At 46.9% G+C, this 19,383-nt stretch overlaps 1 protein-coding gene across 1 annotated transcript in view; it reads left to right on the top strand.

The window, feature by feature from the left end:
* Tdrd9 (tudor domain containing 9) overlaps positions 1-19,383 on the top strand; it is a 91,210-nt gene that overhangs the window by 26,640 nt on the left and 45,187 nt on the right. The window contains exons 7-14 of the mRNA XM_021202190.1: positions 405-569; positions 4,239-4,342; positions 8,598-8,662; positions 13,716-13,770; positions 13,905-13,989; positions 14,841-14,898; positions 16,588-16,692; positions 18,496-18,593. Of these exons, the coding sequence (XP_021057849.1) occupies positions 405-569; positions 4,239-4,342; positions 8,598-8,662; positions 13,716-13,770; positions 13,905-13,989; positions 14,841-14,898; positions 16,588-16,692; positions 18,496-18,593 (735 nt within the window). The remainder of the gene's footprint in view (positions 1-404; positions 570-4,238; positions 4,343-8,597; positions 8,663-13,715; positions 13,771-13,904; positions 13,990-14,840; positions 14,899-16,587; positions 16,693-18,495; positions 18,594-19,383) is intronic.

Genomic DNA, 19,383 nt, shown 5'->3' on the forward strand with positions numbered 1-19,383 from the left:
CTTGGGAGGCAGAGGCAGGCGAATTTCTGAGTCTGGTCTACAAAGTGAGTTCCAGGACAGCCAGGGCTACACAGAGAAACCCTGTCTCGAAAAAAGAAAAGAGAAAAAAAAAAAAAAAAACCTCACTGGAAGCCTGCCCTTACTGAAGAGCAAAGGAGGAATGGATGGGGAGGAGGAGAGGGGTACTGTGGGAGAGGGACTGTGAGAAGAGGAGAGATGGGAAAGTCTGGCCAGAATGTAACAAAATAATAAAGTAAAATAGAAGGCTTCAGTGGGTTGTACATCGTGGGAGAATATGGCAAGTGGGCCTGGGCTCTGAGGTGGCGGCCCTGCTCGCCCTGCCCGCCCCACTCACCCTGCCCGCCTCGCTCACCCTGCTCACCGCTGGACTCTCTTCCCTGCAGGTGGTCCTCATGTCTGCCACCATCAACTGCAAGCAGTTCGCAGACTACTTTGCTGTTCCCGTTCAGAACAAGATGAACCCTGCATATGTTTTTGAAGTGGAAGGAAAGCCACACGCTATTGAAGAGTATTACCTTAATGATTTGGGGCACATTTATCATAGTGGGGTATGTTTGGACACATTGCTTCTTTTATAGTGAGTGGACTTTGGTTTCTGACAAATTGAATTCCCCAGGTTTGGTTGTGAGGCCCTTTTAGAACTTGTCAGAGCAGACACATGGGAGGAGGGGGTGGAGAGAAAGGGGGGGGGAAGACCGGGCTTTTACATCACAGTCCCCACAGGAATCACTGAGACTAGCATCATGCCTCGTGCATGTTGAAAACCAAAGCTTTGGATTTCTGTCATTATGAAATAGTAGATTTACTTAAGGATGGGGAATTGTACTTGAGACAGAACTCCGATTAAATGTATATTTTCTAATGGAGGGTGACAGTGAAGACTGGGGACATATGTAGACTTGTTTTCATGTGTGGGGGACACTTGGAGGTCTCAGAAGTCTAAACCTGAAGTAGAAGCGGATACAAAGCACTTCCTGTCCCATCTTCTGGGAGTGTGTTCAGGGAGGAAGTGCACCTGCATCTGTGTGAGACCCTGGGTTCCACCCCAGCTCAGGAACAGAGGCGAAAGGGAGTGAAACCTTGTCTCAGTTCTCTCCTCTTCTGACCTCTGCCTGTCCGCCCTTCTTCCCTTCCCATGAGACAGCTCTCGGGTCTGTCAGGCAGACACGGGGCTTACTGTCGCAGAGATGGCAGGCTGTCTGCACACGGAGTTTGCCCCGCTCCCCACACATGTGCCTCCATGTAGGGGCTGCTCCTCCATGTTAACTGGTCTCTGACATCTTGGCGCTCACTACAGATAGTGCTGCGGTGACCCGCTCTGCCGCAGGCTGCTGCGCACTCCAGATAGCATGTCTTGTAGAACTCAGCTTCTCAGTCTCAGCAACACTGGCATTTGGGCCAGAGAATTCTGTGTGGCAGGGGTATCCTTCGCATTACAAGATGTTAGTGCCAAATGCTGTGTTGAGATCTCTGTGAGGACCGTGCTTTCCTGGAACCTCTGAGCCTGGGACAGACAGTACACGCACTGCAATTTGAGAATGGAGGGAGCAGGAGCTGAGTTTCTGTTCAAGATATTTGTAGTGTTGAAGAGTGGGCTCTACTACAGTGAGGGCTGCTTAGGTTCTCCTGACCTCAACATCAGACCGTTCTCTGTGGGCGCATGGAAAGAAGAGTAAGGTCGGCTGTGGGCATCTACCCTCTGAGGTCCTCTGGTTGGCCCGGGAGCCTGGGCCTTTTGGCTGAAGGGCTCTGTTGACCTGTTTTGAAGGCACCTCGGCTTTCCATTGCTGTCACATCACCTGTCTTTGGTAGCTGGAAGGCACATAGTGAATATTTTAGGGCACAAACAAACAAACATGACTGGACAGACCTAACTGCTTGTTGATCTTTGTGTAGACACTGTGGGGGAGGGTGCTGGGGATGGAGTCAAGGCCCTGTGTAGCTAAGCCTCCTGAGCCTGCCTCGTCTGTCAGCGGTGAAAGGCACTGTTTTGTGTATTTGCTTGTGATGTTCAACATCAGAGAGCAAATACATGTCATTGATGAGTGCGTTATCAAGTCCAATCTCATCATTGTGCTGCCTGTTGACTAGTGCCATCTTACGCTCCCAGAATGCCTTGTGGGATGCCCAGCCCTTCTGCCCGTGTGTGTGTGTGTGTGTGTGTGTGTGTGTGTGTGTGTGTGTGTGTCTGCTTGACCATGGCTTGTTGTCTTCTCATCTTGGGATCACTTGCTGCTCATCTTTTGTTTTTGTTTTTGTTTTTCAAAACAGGATTTCTCTGTGTAACCCTGGCTGTCCTAGAACTTTCTCTACAGACCAGACAGGCCACAAACTCACAGAGATCCTCCCAAGTCTGCCTCCCGGGAGCTGGGATTAAGGATGAGTGCCAACATTGCCTGGCCGCTTACCTTTCTTGCTCATGTTTGAACATAATAGAGAAACATGCCCCTCGGTCCCGGGTTTCCCTGCAGCCGTCCCCAGCCTCTGCCTGGGGCGGGGCGGGGCTGCGGATGTGATCTCTGTTTCTCTGGTTCCCAGGCCTCTTGTCTTTTCCGGTGTGACTCACTGACCCCCTCAGGTCAGCCTGTATTTACCAGGCTCCTTGGCTCCTGTCACCGTGTAGCAAGGTGGACTTGGCTTCTGAGGAAACTGACACTGTCACTGTCATTGTCTTTAGTCCCCAGCGGTCTCCTGGTTTCGCTGATGCCAACTATAGCTGTCCTTGCGGCCCAGGGGAGCCCCTGTATCTGTGCTCAGCCTGTTTTCTTTCTCTAGAATATCTTTAGATGGGGTCTGCAGTGTGATGTGCACTCTAGGGATTCGTGCAGAGAATGTTGGCGATGCACAACCCAGACACATAAGTGCGGTGTCCCACCCTCGGTACAATCTCCCACGCTAGTGCATTTCATCTGAGGCAGAATCTTCTGTAGCTGGGCTAGCCTCAATCTTGCTGTGTAGGCAAGGATGACCTTGAGCTGTGTAGGCAAGGATGACCTTGAGCCCCTGCTCCTTCTGTCTCTGCTTTCCCAAGTGTGTGCACTGTGCCCAACTCACAGCAGTCTTTCTGCACTCCTTTAGGTCCCCTTAACTAAGATGCCACCGATTAGTCCCCACCATTGGATGTGTACCCATTCTCTTGATGCATTTATTTTCCCAGGAACTCGTTCCTTGTTTTCTGGAACTCCCTGGCCAGACTGGACATGTCATTTTGGTGACATGTGTAGGGATCAGAACCTTCTCCTTGGGCATGGACATGGCAGAAGGACTGTCCAGGTGACTGGTGCTTCCCTCACACTCGGGCTTTGTGGCAGTGCGCTTGTGCAGTCACTCAGCTCAGAGTATAGGGGACGTGGGCCTCTCCCTTCCTTCTAGACCCAACAGACAGCTGGGCCACAACCAACCGTGCCCTTGTCATCTGTCAGAGTTGTGTTAGAAAGCATAACTAGGGGCCGAGTGACAGCTCGGGTGCTAATGTGTTCCTCTCACTACGTGAGAACCTGAGCTGGCTCGACAGGCACGGTTGTTTACTGTCATAATTCTCATCACTGGGGAGTGGGAGACAGCCAGATCCCTAGATTCTTGGCCAAACACCCACAAGAACAGCAGTTTAGAGGGCTTGAGTTCCAGACCTCAGCAAAGTTACTGTGACTCAGTGGAATCCTTTCCCACATGGCCTGACTGTAGCAGACTTCTGAGTGGGGTTGTTGGGGGTTGTGGAGCACATAGCTTTTCCTCATTTCTGTTTTTGAGTAATTGTATTACAGAATATCAGTCCCTGTTAGGATAGAGTAGATTAAGATATTACCAGAGATGACTGGATTAAACGTGATACTGCCCTCTGCTGGTAGTTCCTGTGTGTAGCTGTTGGGATGTCGGTGCTTTTAGAGGCAGGGATTTGATGCCCAAGTTCCCTAGGCCTCTGATGCAGTTTGTCCAGTGCCTTAAAAGTAGTCTCTGCTTGAGCTCTCAGATTCCATCCACGTTGCCATTGACTTCAACATCAGCATCTCAGGGATCCCAGGCAGCGAACGCTTGCCACCAAGTGTTCAAGAGTGGCTGTGAATAGAATTATTATTATTATTTTAGTAGTAGTAGTAATGTATCATCATCATCCTTACTTAGGGTCTCTTAGAGTGATGGCTAAAGACGTGAGTACAGCCTTGACCCGCACTTGTCTGCAACTCTATTTAATTGTCCTGTTCCTTTATTCTTTTCAGCTTCCCCCCTACCGTCTGGAGGAGCCAGTGATAACGAAGGATGTCTACGAAGTTGCTGTCTCTCTCATTCAGATGTTCGATGATCTGGACATGAAAGAGAGCAGGTAAGAGTCCCTCCAGCTACAACTCCATTTGTGTAACTTGAAACACTGGTCCCTCATTCAAGATGACAGTGTTTTTACATATTAAGGGAATAGCTGTAGACATCTGGGCTTGAGCTGTGGTCTTCCTGCCTTCAGGTGCTAGAGTTTCAGCGATGTGCTGCCTGCCACTCAAAGCTGTGACCGCCTTTGCAGCAGTCATGGTCACTCTACAAACTTCTGCTAACGGAAGGCAGAGCCCTGCCGAGGGCAACTCTAAGACTGTTGTTTGTTTTAAGTTAGCATTGGGCCAGAGATGGGATGGAGTCACGAGGACTCACACAGACACAGGAGTCACATGGCTTTCTCTGCTTGCCTTTGTTCTCTTGTCTCGGGGCTATTTTCAGACACACAATAGGCAATTTAGATGTTTGTTCTTTTAGTTTTTTGTTTTTTTTTAATTTGCGATTTTTTTCCCCTTTTAGTATAGTTTAGGTTCTAAGTGCTGGTTTGCATCTCATAAATAGCATTTATTATTTTAGAAACAAATACTGGCGATGTGTATTCTCCTCTGTTAGTAACCAAAGCTAGATGTCTGGGTGACATTTTTCTTGTAGCCCTTCAATACCCCTGAATTAATCCTTGTCACATCTGGACTTCTTACCTTGGATGACTTTCATTCTTCCTAAATTCTGTGCTCCAGAGACCCTGTTGGTAAATGTTCTCAGCTTTTATTTGGGTAAAAAGTTATTTTATTTCAGTTTCATCCTTTGTTTAAAAAAATCTAAATCTAAATCAATAGATAAAAGTCTTATGCAGGGAGATTTGGTAAAGTACTTAGTTTGCAGGACCTGAGTTTGATCCCCAGAAACTACAGGAAAAAAGCCAGGCATGACGGTGTGTGCTTGTCATTCCACTGGAAAGGTGTAGGCAGGCGGTCCTGTTGTCAGACTGGCCTGACTGGTAAGAATCAGGCCAGTGAGAGACCCTGGCTGGAAGAAGGTGGGCAGAGCTCTTGAGGGTGAAACCCAAAGCTGGCATTCACACTTTTCTGTCTCATCTTCTCCCACACTCCCGCCTTCCCTTCCTCCCTCCATTCCTTCCTTCCTCAATTCTTTCCTTCTTCCCTTCTTCCTCTCTCCTTTTCCCTCTCCTCTTTCCCTACTCCTGCATGCACATATTCAGTCCCCCACATACACACGCATGCACATGCATACATTGAGAACCCCATGTCATTACTGTCTGTAGCATGATTTGAAGCATGCAGACATTGGATAGACTCAGTGGTCGGTAGCCACAGGCACTGGCTCTCATTCTTCTGTGCATACAGTGCTGGTGGCTTCAGGCTGGGCCTCTCTCACCTTAAATGCTTGGACCAGGATGTTTTGTACACTGGAGTGTTTTCACAGACTTCAGTGCTGAACTCATGAACACTCCAAACTCAAAAACCACTTTGTGGCTCAAAGTCAAGTGTCAGATACTGGAGCAGTTCCGATTTTGGATCTGCAGAGCAGGAACACCAGACTTGTGAGGCTCGGATGCTCCCTGCATTTCACGCCTCTAACACTGCATTCACAGCGTCTCTGAGCTAAGCACGTAACAGAACGCATCTTTTGATGATTTTAGCACTCATTCTAAATGCTGCTGCTATTTTCCTATAATCTCCGGCTTGTGTTACCACAGTGATAAAGCTCCTTTTTGTCTCACTGCTTCTCATAGGTAAATGTATCTTTTCACTCTGGCTAACTCTCCGATATAGTCTTTGTCTTTAATGACCTGGGAGCAGGCATGGGTTTCTTTGTGGTTCCCATGTCTGTGCCTGAGTGCGCTCGTTGTCTCAACACGTGTGTTAAATGCTACCCAACAGCCCTGCCTCCTGTGGATGCTGCCTGAGTCCTTATGAGATTTGGCATGCTCCTTTGTTCTGTATGCCCTAAGATTGTCCCACAAGGAAGAACTTCCCTCTACCCACTCATTAAGTACTTTACCCACCAAGCCATCTCCTTGGCCCTGATTGTTTAATTGGCAAATAGTATGCCGTCGTCTACACTGATCACGGTTTATCTATTTACCTACTAACTGACATCTTGATTGTCTCTAAGTCTCACACTATGAATAGAGCTGCTATAAAAGCTTTTGTGCCAGTTTTATGTAGACCTGAGATCCAGTGCATTGGACAAATTTTAAGGAACACAGTTGCTGGCGTCCATGTGGAGAGCACAGATAGTTTCTGAAGGAACCATTGGCCCATCTCCCATTGTGGCTGCACCATGTCACATTACCACCGGCAAGAGGCTCAGAGGCTTTGCTAGCTGTGTGGCCTGGGCTTTGCTCTCAGCGTGGGCATGGTGCCATTTCACTGATGTTTTGACAAGGTGTCTGCTTGCGTTCCAGCCCATTTTTAAATCCAGTTATTTATGTGTTGCTTTGCTTGTTTGAGACAAGGTGTCACTAGATAGCCTTGGTTGGCCTGGGACTTGCTATGTAGACCAGGGCAGCCACAGGTCTGCCTGTCTCCACCTCCTGAGCACTGGGACTAAAAGTATATACCATCATACCTGGCTTTGTTCTTTTCAATGTTGAGTTTAAGTATTCTTTATGTATTTGGATAACAGTTCTTTATGTCAAAAATCTCCTTGTAAATACCTTTTCATTTATGAAGCTTGTTGTCTTAGTTTTAAAAGATTGATGGATTTTGTTCATTTCAGTCGACTTTGTGTGTGTGTGTGTGTGTGTGTCCCAGTTGTCCTAAATGAAGTGAGTGGGAGCCTCCTTGGGATGTCTGCTCCATCCTTGGGCACTTGTTTCTGTCCATTCACCAATTTTAACCTTGCTCCATTCCAGGAACCTCCCATTCTTCCAGGGAGTCTAGCTCTCTCCGTGAGCAGTGTGAGCCTCGCTCTCTCGGTGAGCAGTGTGAGCCTCGCTCTCTCGGTGAGCAGTGTGAGCCTCGCTCTCTCGGTGAGCAGTGTGAGTCTGTCTTCAAAACGACAGCCAGGCTCTGGCCTATGTCTTTTGCTGGTCTAGAGCTCACCGACTAGTCTCTCTCTGCTAGGCTGGGTGGCCACCACGCCCCAGAGATCGTCAGTTTCCTCCCCAGTACTGATGACAAGCCTTTCCATGTGAGCCAGCACATACCCTTCTCCTCCTTTGGGGCTGCTATTCCCAGATGACAGCCTTGCTTGTCCTTCTTAGACTTCTTATGGCTGCCTCCTTCATGCCCCTGCCATCTCTCTGAGCAGTCATTTCATACACAGCTCCACAACTCTTTTTATGTGTATCTGAGTGTGTTGCCTGCATGTATGTCGGTATACCACGTGTGTGCCTGGTGCTCATGGAGGCTAGAGTAGGACATCAGATCCCTGGAACTGGAATTACAGATTCTTGAATTTTTTTTTCTTTCTTTTTTTTTTCGAGACAGGGTTTCTCTGTGTAGCCCTGGCTGTCCTGGAACTCACTTTGTAGACCAGGCTGGCCTCAAACTCAGAAATCCACCTGCCTCTGCCTCCCAAGTACTGAGATTAAAGGCATGTGCCACCACTGCCTGGCGAGGTACAGATTCATGTAAGTGACCATATTGGTGCTGGAAATTGAACCCGGCTCCCCTGGAAGAGAAGCCAGTACTTGGTACGGGTTGAGACATCTCCGGCGCCAGCCTATGCCCTTTGACCTGTTAGTCAGTCTGCTGCAGAGCTGACAGAGCTCCCTTCCTTCTAAACGCACTTTCCCATCTCTCTAGCCAGGGGATCGGCTGCGAGCAGTGCAGGGGCCGTGTGTCCGTGTGTCTGTTCCTCTTGTCCCCAGACTGCATAGAGGAAGGCATGAAACACAGGGAGGGCCCACAGGTCTGTGGAGGAGGAAAATTCTATTCCATACAGAAATAACCCTGGTAGTAAGAAGTGGTTATCCTCGATCTGCATCCTTTGTAGTGATAGTCTGGGCCTTAATAAGGTTTGCTTATAGTTATTCTAAGGCTTGTATCTTGGGGTTCTGGATTATAGTATCTAAATTTGCAGGAAAACTTTTGCAGATAGTGTCTTACGGGCCAATGCAGTGGATGTGAAGAGCCCTGGCCTTTTGCCTGGTTGGCCTCTCTCTGCATGCCTCTCTCTGTGTGTGAACTGAAGAACATTTCCTGACACGATCTGCGAGAGCTTTCATGAGCAAAGCATGTAAAATCTGCGAGAGCTTTCATGAACAAAGCATGTAAAATCAGGGTCTCATGCAGCAGGGACTCTGCCAGCCTTGATTCAAATTTGTTCACCTCACCTTTTGACAGGAACAAGACCTCGTCCGGGGCGCAGTTTGTGTCGGAGCGGAGCAGCGTGCTGGTGTTCCTGCCAGGTGTGCATGGCATGATTTTGTGACTGGAATTTTAATACTCTGGAAGCCCATTTTGAACAATGGTGTTCATGCTGCCTGTTCTCTCAGACAAGAGAACGTGAGCAACTGTGACTCAGTTTGGCTTGTTCGTAACCTTTGCTTTGCTACAAAAAGTTCATAGTAAGGAAGCGTACCTTTTAAAGGCAGGCTGGTCTGCTTCACAGTTCCTGGTAAGATATTTTGCTTTGTTAAGAACTCACCAGCAGTCCCTGAGTCCCTTCTCAGTGCTAGAGAAAGGGGCTCTTACTGCGCCTTACTGAAGAGACTCAATTGTGTCTAGCGGCACTTTGTCAAAATGACTTTATCGAGCAGTGGAGTTTGATTAAATTATAACGGAACAGTAATTCACGTATTTTGTTGCTGAAGAGTAATATACAGAACATGTGAACATTTGTGTGTGCAGGGCTGGAAGCAATAGTCTGCAACAAGAGAAACTTGATTTTGGAATGTAATGTGTGAGTTTCAAATCCTGGTCACACTTTACTTACTGAATAGACTCACATTATGTATAGAGACAACCATTAGCTGGCAAGTGCATCTGCGTGTATTTGTCTGTCACATGACTTCTAAGTCCTCAAACTGTGAGGCAAAGGCAAAGCTCTGGTCCCCTCAGTAATCTCTGAGAGGTAAACATGACCCAGGAGGTGTTTGCAAGTGACATCTTACCTTCAGCCCTGGACTTCCTTTTACATACTAACGCAGATCAAGTCTGGCATGTTATGTTTACAGTTTCATTAATTGACTTGTTTTGAGCAGATATGAATTATTCTTTTCAGGGCTGCTCCAACAAGGCATTGAAAATTGGATGCTCAAAACAAGAGTGGTGTGTTTGCCTGCTGTGAGAACAGTTAGGCATGCTGGAACTGGCTGTAGGGGGCTTGCTCCCTCAGGCCCCCTGGAGCCGCCCTCAGGCCTTGGCTTGTTTTGTTGGAGGTTCCACTTACGTGGCTGTCACATGACATTTCTGTGCCTCTATCTTCTCCTCTTTATGAGAGTCCCATTGGGTAAAGGCCCCAGTCGACTCCACCAGGACCATATTGTAGCTCCTGTATGTGCAATGACTATTGCTGAGCCAGGCCGCTCACATTTTCAGTCACTAGAGTTGGAATCTAAAATAGTTTTTGGGAGACACAGTTGAACGTGTTCAAAATATTGATAATCCACATGAGGCCCACTGCATATGCAGATGCTGTAAGTCAGTACACATTTTTAAACCTACTGAAAAGGACCAAATCCTTTAAAGTATTATTACTAGTTTTGTATTCTTGGGCTCAAATGCAACTCACCACTCAGAACCCACCCCTGAGTTACGCTCCAGTACATTTTGGTTTTTTGTTTGTTTGGTTTTGATTTTGATACAGAATTTTGGTGTAGCCTTGCCTGGTCTGGAGCTCTCTGTGTAGCCAAGTCTTGCCTTGAACTGGATATTACCTTGCTTCCATCTCCCAATTTCTGAGATTTCAGACTGGAGTTACCTTATCTGGTTAAAAAAATTTTTTTTTGATAAGAAACATTTTGTTTATTCATTGGAGGAAATTCAGAAAACAGGAGAGAAGCGACTTCTGTGGCCAGCGCTCATCAGTAGTCACTGCTCTGACAAGGGAAACACTGAAAGAATTATGTATTTAAAAATAACTTTAAGTTACTACTAATTAATGTCAAGGTGCATTTGTCCTAGTTCTGGCACAAAAGGATAAGAGTCAAAATTGAAAAAGTTATTTTGTCTTCAGGTTAACCTAGCAAAGGAAAGTAAAATACTTGCTCAATAAAAAATTTTAAGACAGAAAAAAGAAATTGAAGAAGACACTAGAAGATAGAAAGACCTCCCTGCTCAAGGACTGGTAGGATTAACACTGTAGCGATGTCATCCTACCCAAAGCAGCCCACACAGTCAGTGCGGTCCTTACCTAAATTCCAGGACAGTCCTCCACGGAAATAATTTCCAAATTCATATGTAAACAGAAAAGACCAGGATATCTAAAACTATCCTGGACAATAAAACCACTGCTGGAGAGTGTTATGTCTGATTTTCAGTTATGCTATAGAGCCATAGAATAAAAACAGCATTGTACTGGTATAAAAATACCCACTTATGAACACACACTCACCTGCAGTCACCTGTGAGCTCACACTCACCCCTGTAGTCATCTGTGAGCTCACACTCACCCCAACAGTCAACAGGATCTTAACAAAAGGCCAAAAATACACATGGGGAGAGAAGACAGCATCAGCAGCAAATGGGGCTGGTCAGACTAGAAACCACGTGAAGAACAGGACTCGATCCTGTCTCACACCCTGCACACACCCAGTTCCAAGTGGATCAGGTACCACAACGTAGTATCTGGTAGAGAAGGCGGGGAACACACTCACTTTACTGGCACAGGAAGGACTTTGTAAGCAGGACCTCAGGAGTGCGGGAATTGAGGCTAACAACAGAAAATGGAACGGCATTGTTCAAATAAGGATGTAGCTTACAGGGTGAGAAAAAAAAGTACATCTGACCAGGGTTGGTGTCTAGAATATATAAAGAATTCAGAAAAGTAAACACCAAGAGAACAACCCAGTGAGAAACTAAGGCAAGGAAATAACCAGAGTTCTTAAAATAAGACAGTGGCCAAGAAAAATGTTTAAATTTAGAGTTTATTTTTATATACATAAATGGTGTTACCTGCATCATGTATATCTGTACTCTGTGTGCATTGCCTGGTGCCTGTGGACACCAGAGAGGGTGTCAGATCCCCTGGGGTTAGAGTTACAGATGGTTCTCAGTACTGGACACTGCATCTTAACTGCTCATCTCTCCAACCCAACTGATAAATATTTTAAGAAACATTTTTAGTCATCAGGGAAATTCACAGTAAAACTACTGTGAGAATTTATCTTATTGTAAACAGATGGCTAAGATGAGAGAAAACCAACAAACACAAAGGCTGGCAGGTGTGGGCAGTGTGGACGTGGCTGTGGTGTGGTGTGGGCATGGCTTTGTGCTGAGGACTGAAGGGCTCTAAGGCTCCTGTATCTTCCTGCAGAGACACTTGCTCATCCTTGTGCACTGCTGTGCTAGCTACAGTAGCCAAGACATGAAACAGCCCAGAGATCCATCATGATGGGCAGTGAAAACATGTCACAGACGCAGTGGGATGTTGTTCAGCTGAAGAGAAAGATGAGATTAGTAACTTTGCAGGCTAAATGGGTAGAACTGGAGACAGTCATTCTGTGAGGTGACTGAAACCAGAAAGACAAACTGCATGTTCTTTCCTATGCTACAGTCTTTGATTCTTTAGATATGTGTGTTTATTTTGTTTTGAGACAGGGTCTCACTATGTAGACCAGGCTGACCTTGAATTCACAGAGTTTTTCCTATCTCAGCCTTCCAAGTGCTGGGATTACCAAGTGCTGGGTGCACATACCCCCTCCCACACGCCGCTTCTCTCTGTGTAGTTTATGTTGAAGTACTTACAGAAGTCAGGAACCTTGTAAGGAACCATGGTAGGTGTCAGATTTCAAGATTGGAGGGATAGACAAAACTTGTAGTAGGGGACTAATAGGAGTAGTGGAACAGGAAGGGTTAAATAGCGTAACAGGTGGGGGCAGGGCAGAGATGCCGGTCTTTCTAACACGAAAGAGCTTTGGAAATGCCATATAGAGACTTACTACCATACATGATTCCTACCTATAAACGCAGTTTAAATGGCATTGCTGTATAATAGAACGGTTGGCCAGTGGAAGTACCATAGACTCCCACACATTACAGGCTACGTCATTGCTTTGGGTTACCCTCCAGAATACAGACCTGGACGTTTATCTCTTACTGATAGTTTCAATAGTGCTGGAAGGTTCTAGATGTGCTATTTGGGGAGAGCAGTGACAAACACTCTTACCCCGCTGGGAACTCTGAGCTACGATAGTCACCTGGCTGACAGGGTAGGCCTGCTGGTACAGTGGTGGCAGGCACAGATGTGATGGGAGCAACCGACTACTTTCTTGTGGGATGAGAAGCCCACTCTACAAGGTGGAACTCACAGCTATTACTGGGCCAAAACCTGGAGGATGCTGAGGTCATAGGCCCTCAGGGAGATCTCCTACCAGCAGTCTGCTAAGTGGACAAAATAAGAAACTGTTCCCTCTCTCAAAACTCATGAGTGGAACCTTTTTTTGCAGTAGGTGGAGATTTAATAGAGGCCCACAATTAATGATTGTGTAGAGAATGAAAGTCTATGGAATACTTAGCTCTAAATGGTGCACTGGCTCCCCCCCCCCCAGGGCTCAATGATCATTAGGAGGTGGGGGGCAGAAAGATCGTAAGAGCCAGGAGGAGTAGCTGTGTGGAGAGAAGCAGCCTTGCTGGGAGTGACAGTGCTGTTACAGATGCGAGCTCATAGTGGCTGTGACTGTCTGCACTGTGACCTGTACAGGAAAGAGCCAGACAGGCAGCACCAAGGAGTGCTGGGGCATGTGTGAGTGTGTGCATGAGTGCGTGCGTGTGTGTGTGTGTGTGTGTGTGTGTGTACTTTAAAGGGGCACATGAAGGTAGGAGGGAGAAATGGATTAACATTAGTGGGAGGGATTGGAGTATCAGGAATATGGAGAAGATTTGATCAAAACACATTATGTGCAGGCATGAAATTCTCAAACAATAAAAAAACAATCCTCCTCTTACGGAGGACTCACTGAGCCGAGCACTGAGCCACAGACCTGCCCCGACTCTGCTCACCACACTGCCCATCCACCATGCTGCACATGCTCAGCAGCAACTCAGCGTTCATTGGTAACTTTGTTATTATCTGTATTTCTGCTCTAGAAGGTGAGCTCTTGGGGAGCAGGGGGCTTCGTTCTCTTGACTGTACATTTGTTGACTGTACATTTGCAGGATGAGGCATAGAGCATGCACCAGGCTCTAAGAGCTTCTCTGTCGAATGCATAAAGATATAAGGACCCTTAAAAATAAGTTACCACTTCAGTTTTTAGATGAGTTTTTAGCAATAAATTCACCTTTGCCTTCCCTTCCCCCTAGGTCTAGGTGAGATAAATTACATGCATGAACTTCTCACAAACATGATTCACAAAAGGTACGTGCAGCTGGCCCCTTTGTTTGCTTTCAGAGCACTGCTGCTCAGCTCATGGCATCTGATTGCCTCACTGAAATTGTTACTGTGTCTGCTGTGTATCATGTGACATTTTATTTTACTGCTTTGTCTCTTAGGTTACAGGTCTATCCACTCCATTCCAGTGTGACTTTAGAAGAACAGAATAATGTATTTTTAAGTCCAGTCCCTGGGTACAGAAAGGTAGGAAGCTGGGAAGGTGTGAGATGTGGTCACCCTTGCTTGAGAAGGACTGGTGCTTGAGCCCGCCAAACTGCCACCGAGTCACCAGGCAATAGGTGTTGATGGGGACCTGTGCCCTTTAGTGGTGTGCATTGTTTTGTAAATCAGTTACCTGAAAGGATTTTTTTGTTCTGAGACACTACTGCTATGTAGGCTAGGCTGGCCTTGAACTTGAGGTTGCTTGGTACCATCCTCCTGAGTTCTGAGATTGTAGGTGTATATTACTATGCCTGGCAAAACTATGAGTTTTACATATTTGATTTCCTGACTCCCCAGGGCACTGCTCTAGGGAGTTTGACCTTGGGAGAAGCTGAGGCCTCGGTCATCTGCAGGTCGTCAGCTTCCCCTGCTCCTCAGAGCTCCCTGCAAGGATCCGGGTCTGGGACCTGGAACTTTCGGCTCAAATCTCTGATATGCTTGAGGATGCTTGGAATCCTTAGGCAGACTAGACTTTGGATACTATTCTGGGATGCTCAGGGTAGTGCTCTTGCTCTAGATTCTGCCTGCTTTTGCTTTTTGACTCCTGGTAAGTCCATGGTCCCTCCACTAACGATTTCATAATAGGTTCACAAGCAGGCCCTTGGCCATGTCATACATGCCTCTTTTAAGCACCACTTGCCCTGTATGTGTCTGGTTTTTCATGTCGTTGGAGCTTCTTGTTGAGTTGTAGCCTGCATAAAGTATGAAGATGGTTAGTTTGTCGTTCTGAGCCAGTATATACACTGATATTCAACATCAAGACCCTGTTATAACTGTACAGTGGTGTCCTGAAGGGTGGGAACACACCAACCTGTTTTGTTGATGCTCCACAGATTATTCTGTCAACCAACATTGCAGAGAGTTCTGTCACAGTTCCTGATGTCAAATATGGTAAGTTAGCCTTTCTCTGCTCACTTCTTCCTATAAAGAGGCATCCACAGGCTTTTCTGACCCCTGGAGGTGTCCTCTGCTCTCCCCCTTCCTGTGCTTGGAAGAGACTCAGAGGCTCACAAAGGTTCAGTCTCATAGTATTGGCTCATCATTGTTTCCTCCGAGGATAGGTTTTCTTTCAGACAGGGCCACCTCTAGGGTATGTCAGGGAATTTCAAGGTATATAATGGGAAGCGGGATCTTGGGGCTGCCTTGGTGGAGTTCTGGGATAGAAAGCTAGGCGAGGGGAGGTAGCTTGGAAGGAAGCCATGACGACTCCATTGTCTGGTCCTTTGTGTGTATGTTCTTAGTTGCTAACTCATGAATGTGGTGTGTGTGTGTGTAGTAGTAGTAGTAGTAGTAGTAGTAGTATAGTATAGTATAATATATTATAAGCTTTCTAACTCTTGAGTTGTTAACTCTTGAAGGACCAGTGCCTGTAACCATGGATGTAGTACCCCTGTGAGGAAGACTGTGTTATGTTGCTTATAGTCTGCTGGGAGACAACAGATGAATTACAGTTTCATATAGAAACAAACGTATATAGGAAAAGAAATAGGGAGAAGGAAATTCTGCTTTGTTTTAGTTGGGTTACTGTTGCTGTGGTGAAACCCTGTGATCAAAAGCAGTTTGGAGGAAAGGACTTATTCAGCTGCCACATCACAGTCCCTCCTTAATGGACACAAGGACAGCACTGTCCTTGCTTGATGTCACCAAGAGCTGTGTTAGGACTGATGGTGTGAGGCAACTGTGGGCTCAGGTGAGGGGAGAGGGGTGGTGTGGCACAGCCCGAGGAGGGCAGAAGTCTGCTTTCTGTCTCTCCAAAGGACAACTTCCACCATGCACAAGAGGCAGGCGCTGTCTGGAGGGAAGCCGAGGGCTCCCTCACCAGGCTCCCTCACCTGGCCTGATAGGTTCTTCTTGAAGCAAGAAGAATCTAGCTGACTTGTTACACTCACTGCTAGACAGACAGACGAGAACACAGGATTTGAATCCTGACAATCCAGAACATATGCCTGTCATCCCTACCTCTGATATAATGAAATTTTTGAATAACTCTAATCTTTTGGGTGCATCCAGACAAATCTTTATGATAATTTGGTCCTTACATCCAAAGACTTCCAGTTCTTCCAGTGTGATGTAGAAAGAGACCTTGGTTTCCTGTTGCAGGATATAAGGAGCCTTCGGCACACTCCCATTGGTGTCTGCAGCATGCAACTCCAGCTGCATGGTCACACTCTGGCCGTCATTATCCCACCAGCTGGGTGGTCACACTCTGGCTGTCATAATCCCACCAGCTGCGTGGTCACACTCTAGCTGTCATAATCCCACCAGCTGCGTGGTCACACTCTGGCTGTCATAATCCCTCCAGTTGCGTGGTCACACTCTGGCTGTCATAATCCCACCAGCTGCGTGGTCACACTCTGGCTGTCATAATCCCTCCAGCTGCATGGTCACACTCTGGCTGTCATAATCCCACCAGCTGGGTGGTCACACTCTGGCTGTCATTATCCTACCAGCTGGGTGGTCACACTCTGGCTGTCATAATCCAACCAGCTGGGTGGTCACACTCTGGCTGTCATAATCCCACCAGCTGGGTGGTCACACTCTGGCTGTCATAATCCCGCTCATACCTTTTTTTAATGGCAGTTATAGATTTCTGTCTGACCAGAACCCTGGTTTGTGATGAAGATACAAATTATCAGAGTCTTCGACTAAGCTGGGCCTCCAAGACCAGCTGCGACCAGAGAAAAGGTAAGGCATTTGTAGCAGACACCCTGAAGCCTCCGTGGTCACATGGTGCACAGGGGCTCCCCAGGAGCTTTCTTTTCTATCTCACTCAGATACTTTATTGGGGGTGGTTTTAAGTTGAAGCACCAGTATTTTGGTTTTCAGTCACCTTTGCCTCCATGTTTTACTCTTGAGCTGTCTTAGTGTCAGCTCCTAAGGGACAGACAGCCTATTAGCTCAATAGCTGTCATTTTCAGAGTGAAAATTTTAAAACTGTATTGAATGGCTATGGAAATCAAGTGGATCACTTGAGTGATTTTTGACAGACTTGCTTTGGACTGCCTCTAAGCCTGGTGTTTGTAGGGTCTTTCTCCTAGTGAGCCCACAGAGGAATCACGGTTTCCTATGCCAAGCTGAAGGGATAGGGGCCTTTGGGGATGGGTGCTTTGCCTACAGAAGGGAGTCTACGACGTGGCAGGCCGACGTTGCCTTCTCCTGTAGCAGGAATTGGCGTCGGGGGACAGCATCTTTGGTGTCCTGAGAAATGGTTTGACTTTATAGAGACCCTCCTGAGGGAGGTAGGCAGGATGCCAAAGCATTCCTCTGGGAAGTTACTGCCTCCAACTCAAACACAAAGTTGTCTTGAATCTTGTAGTTTACTGGGAGGACTTAGCTTGCTTGAAAGATTACCTTGAGATCTACATAGACGTCTCCTTGTTCTCAGGGTGAGAGGAGAGAGGGTGAAGGAGCACACAGGAGCACACAGGAGCCAGAGTGAGGCAGGAGAGGCCTTTTCTCACCCACTTGTGGGAAACAAAGCCCCCTGCCCCCGTGTTTCCAGTTGAGACAGGCTCTCCCTGTGTAGCCCAGCTGGCCTAGCCCCCACCCTAAGGTAGACCCCTTGCCTTGGCTTTCTACATGCTGGGATTGTGCGTGTGTAACTTTTTGTTGTTGTTTTGGGGGTTTTGACATTTATTGATTGATTGATTGATTGAGTCTGAATCTCTCTTATGTAGCTTTGGCTGTCCTGGAGCACACTGTGTAAACCAGCCTGGCCTTAAACTCACATCGGCCTTTCCGGCTTCTGAGTGCTGGGATTAAAGGCCTGACCACCACTCCTGGCTTGCTTGCTTGTTTGTTTGTTTGTTTGTTTGTTTAAGGTTTGTATATGTTAAGGACACTCCTCGCTCTTTTTTTTTCTTGTAAGATTTGCTTTCAATCCATAAATAGTAATTGTCATGCATAAAAGGAGGAGTTTTTGTCATCTTCTGCTCAGGTGGAACCTGGCTCTGAGCTCTTGCCTGTACAGTTCTTAGTTAATATCAGGTGGCCATGTTGAAGGACGTCTTGTAGAAATCCCAGGACAGGTGGACACAGCAGCAAGGACATCCTGGGCGGGGGAGAGGGAGGGCGGTCGTGCACCACAGGACTCTAAATATCATTTGTGGATAAGCCAGGCTTCTGTTACCAGCTACATGGCTTTTCTGTGGTGAGCTCTTATTTTAATGGTTTGAACTAAATCTTGCAGGAAATGTGTATCCTTCAAAGTAATATGGTTTCTATTGCATTTTGGCCAATTTGTTTCCTTTTGACACTTACACTAGATTTTTTAAAATATTGGCTATGGAGTAGAAAGCAACACTCAATCTTAATTTAACTGTTTAGGATAATCTCACTTGGGATAATATTAGAATAATGATAGTTTGTTTTTACTGGCCTAGTGTGGTAGAAGGCGAATGTTTTCCGTGTCAGCATTGACTGGCTGTTTTCTCTCCACACTGATGTGGAAGTGATCAAGGCCAGTGGAGTTGCGCCTCTCTTTTGCAGGCCGTGCTGGACGAGTGTCTAAAGGATACTGCTACAGACTGATCCACAGGGACTTCTGGGACAGTGCTATCCCTGACCATGTTGTTCCTGAGATGCTGGTAATGCAGTCTGTTCATTGTCAGCGTCAGCTGCTTGTATAGATGTAGTTTTGTTTTTCACTCTGTTCTGACCCTTACACACTGCTGATGCGCTTCCTCTCCCCCTCCCCCTGTCTCTCTGTCTCTGTCTCTGTCTCTGTCTCTGTCTCTCTCTCTCTCTCTCTCTGCTATTCGTAACTGTGTGTCATTCCTCAGGAATTCAGCAAGCAGGCCAGGTTGGAAGCCGACCCCAGGGATTTACCTGTGTGAGTGACAGGAGCACGCTCCACACAGTTGTGGAAATTAGAGACCTTGTGGGAGGTTCTGCCCTTTCACTATGTAGACTATCACCAAGCTCCCCGGTCGGATGGCAGGGCCATTCACCTGACTGTCACCAAGCTCCAGCTAGATGGCAGGGCCGTTCACCTGTTAAACCTTCTCGCTGTCCTAGCCCTGCTTGTAATTATTTCTTAAAAATTTTAAAAATATTTTTATCTGTTGTGTTTGGGTATTTTCTTTGTCTCCAGTAATGCAGTGCCTGCAGAGGTCGGAAGAGGGTGTCAGGTTCTCAGTGCTCCTAACCACCAAGCCACCCTCCAGCCCTCCTGTCTTGAGTCTCAGTCTGAGATGTCACCCTGTGTCTGTGACCCCTAAATACTGTTTTCTCTACATGTCCGTCTCTTCTGCTCCTGTATAATGAGTAACTGTGGATTTGCATTGGTCTCTTCTAACTTCTACCCCCTTTATCTCCTGATGTCTCCTACCCCCTTCATCTCCTGATGTCTCCTACCCTCTTCATCTCCTGATGTCT

Source organism: Mus pahari, chromosome 7 (genome assembly GCF_900095145.1).
Source record: "Mus pahari chromosome 7, PAHARI_EIJ_v1.1, whole genome shotgun sequence".
Classification (NCBI taxonomy): Eukaryota; Metazoa; Chordata; class Mammalia; order Rodentia; family Muridae; genus Mus; species Mus pahari.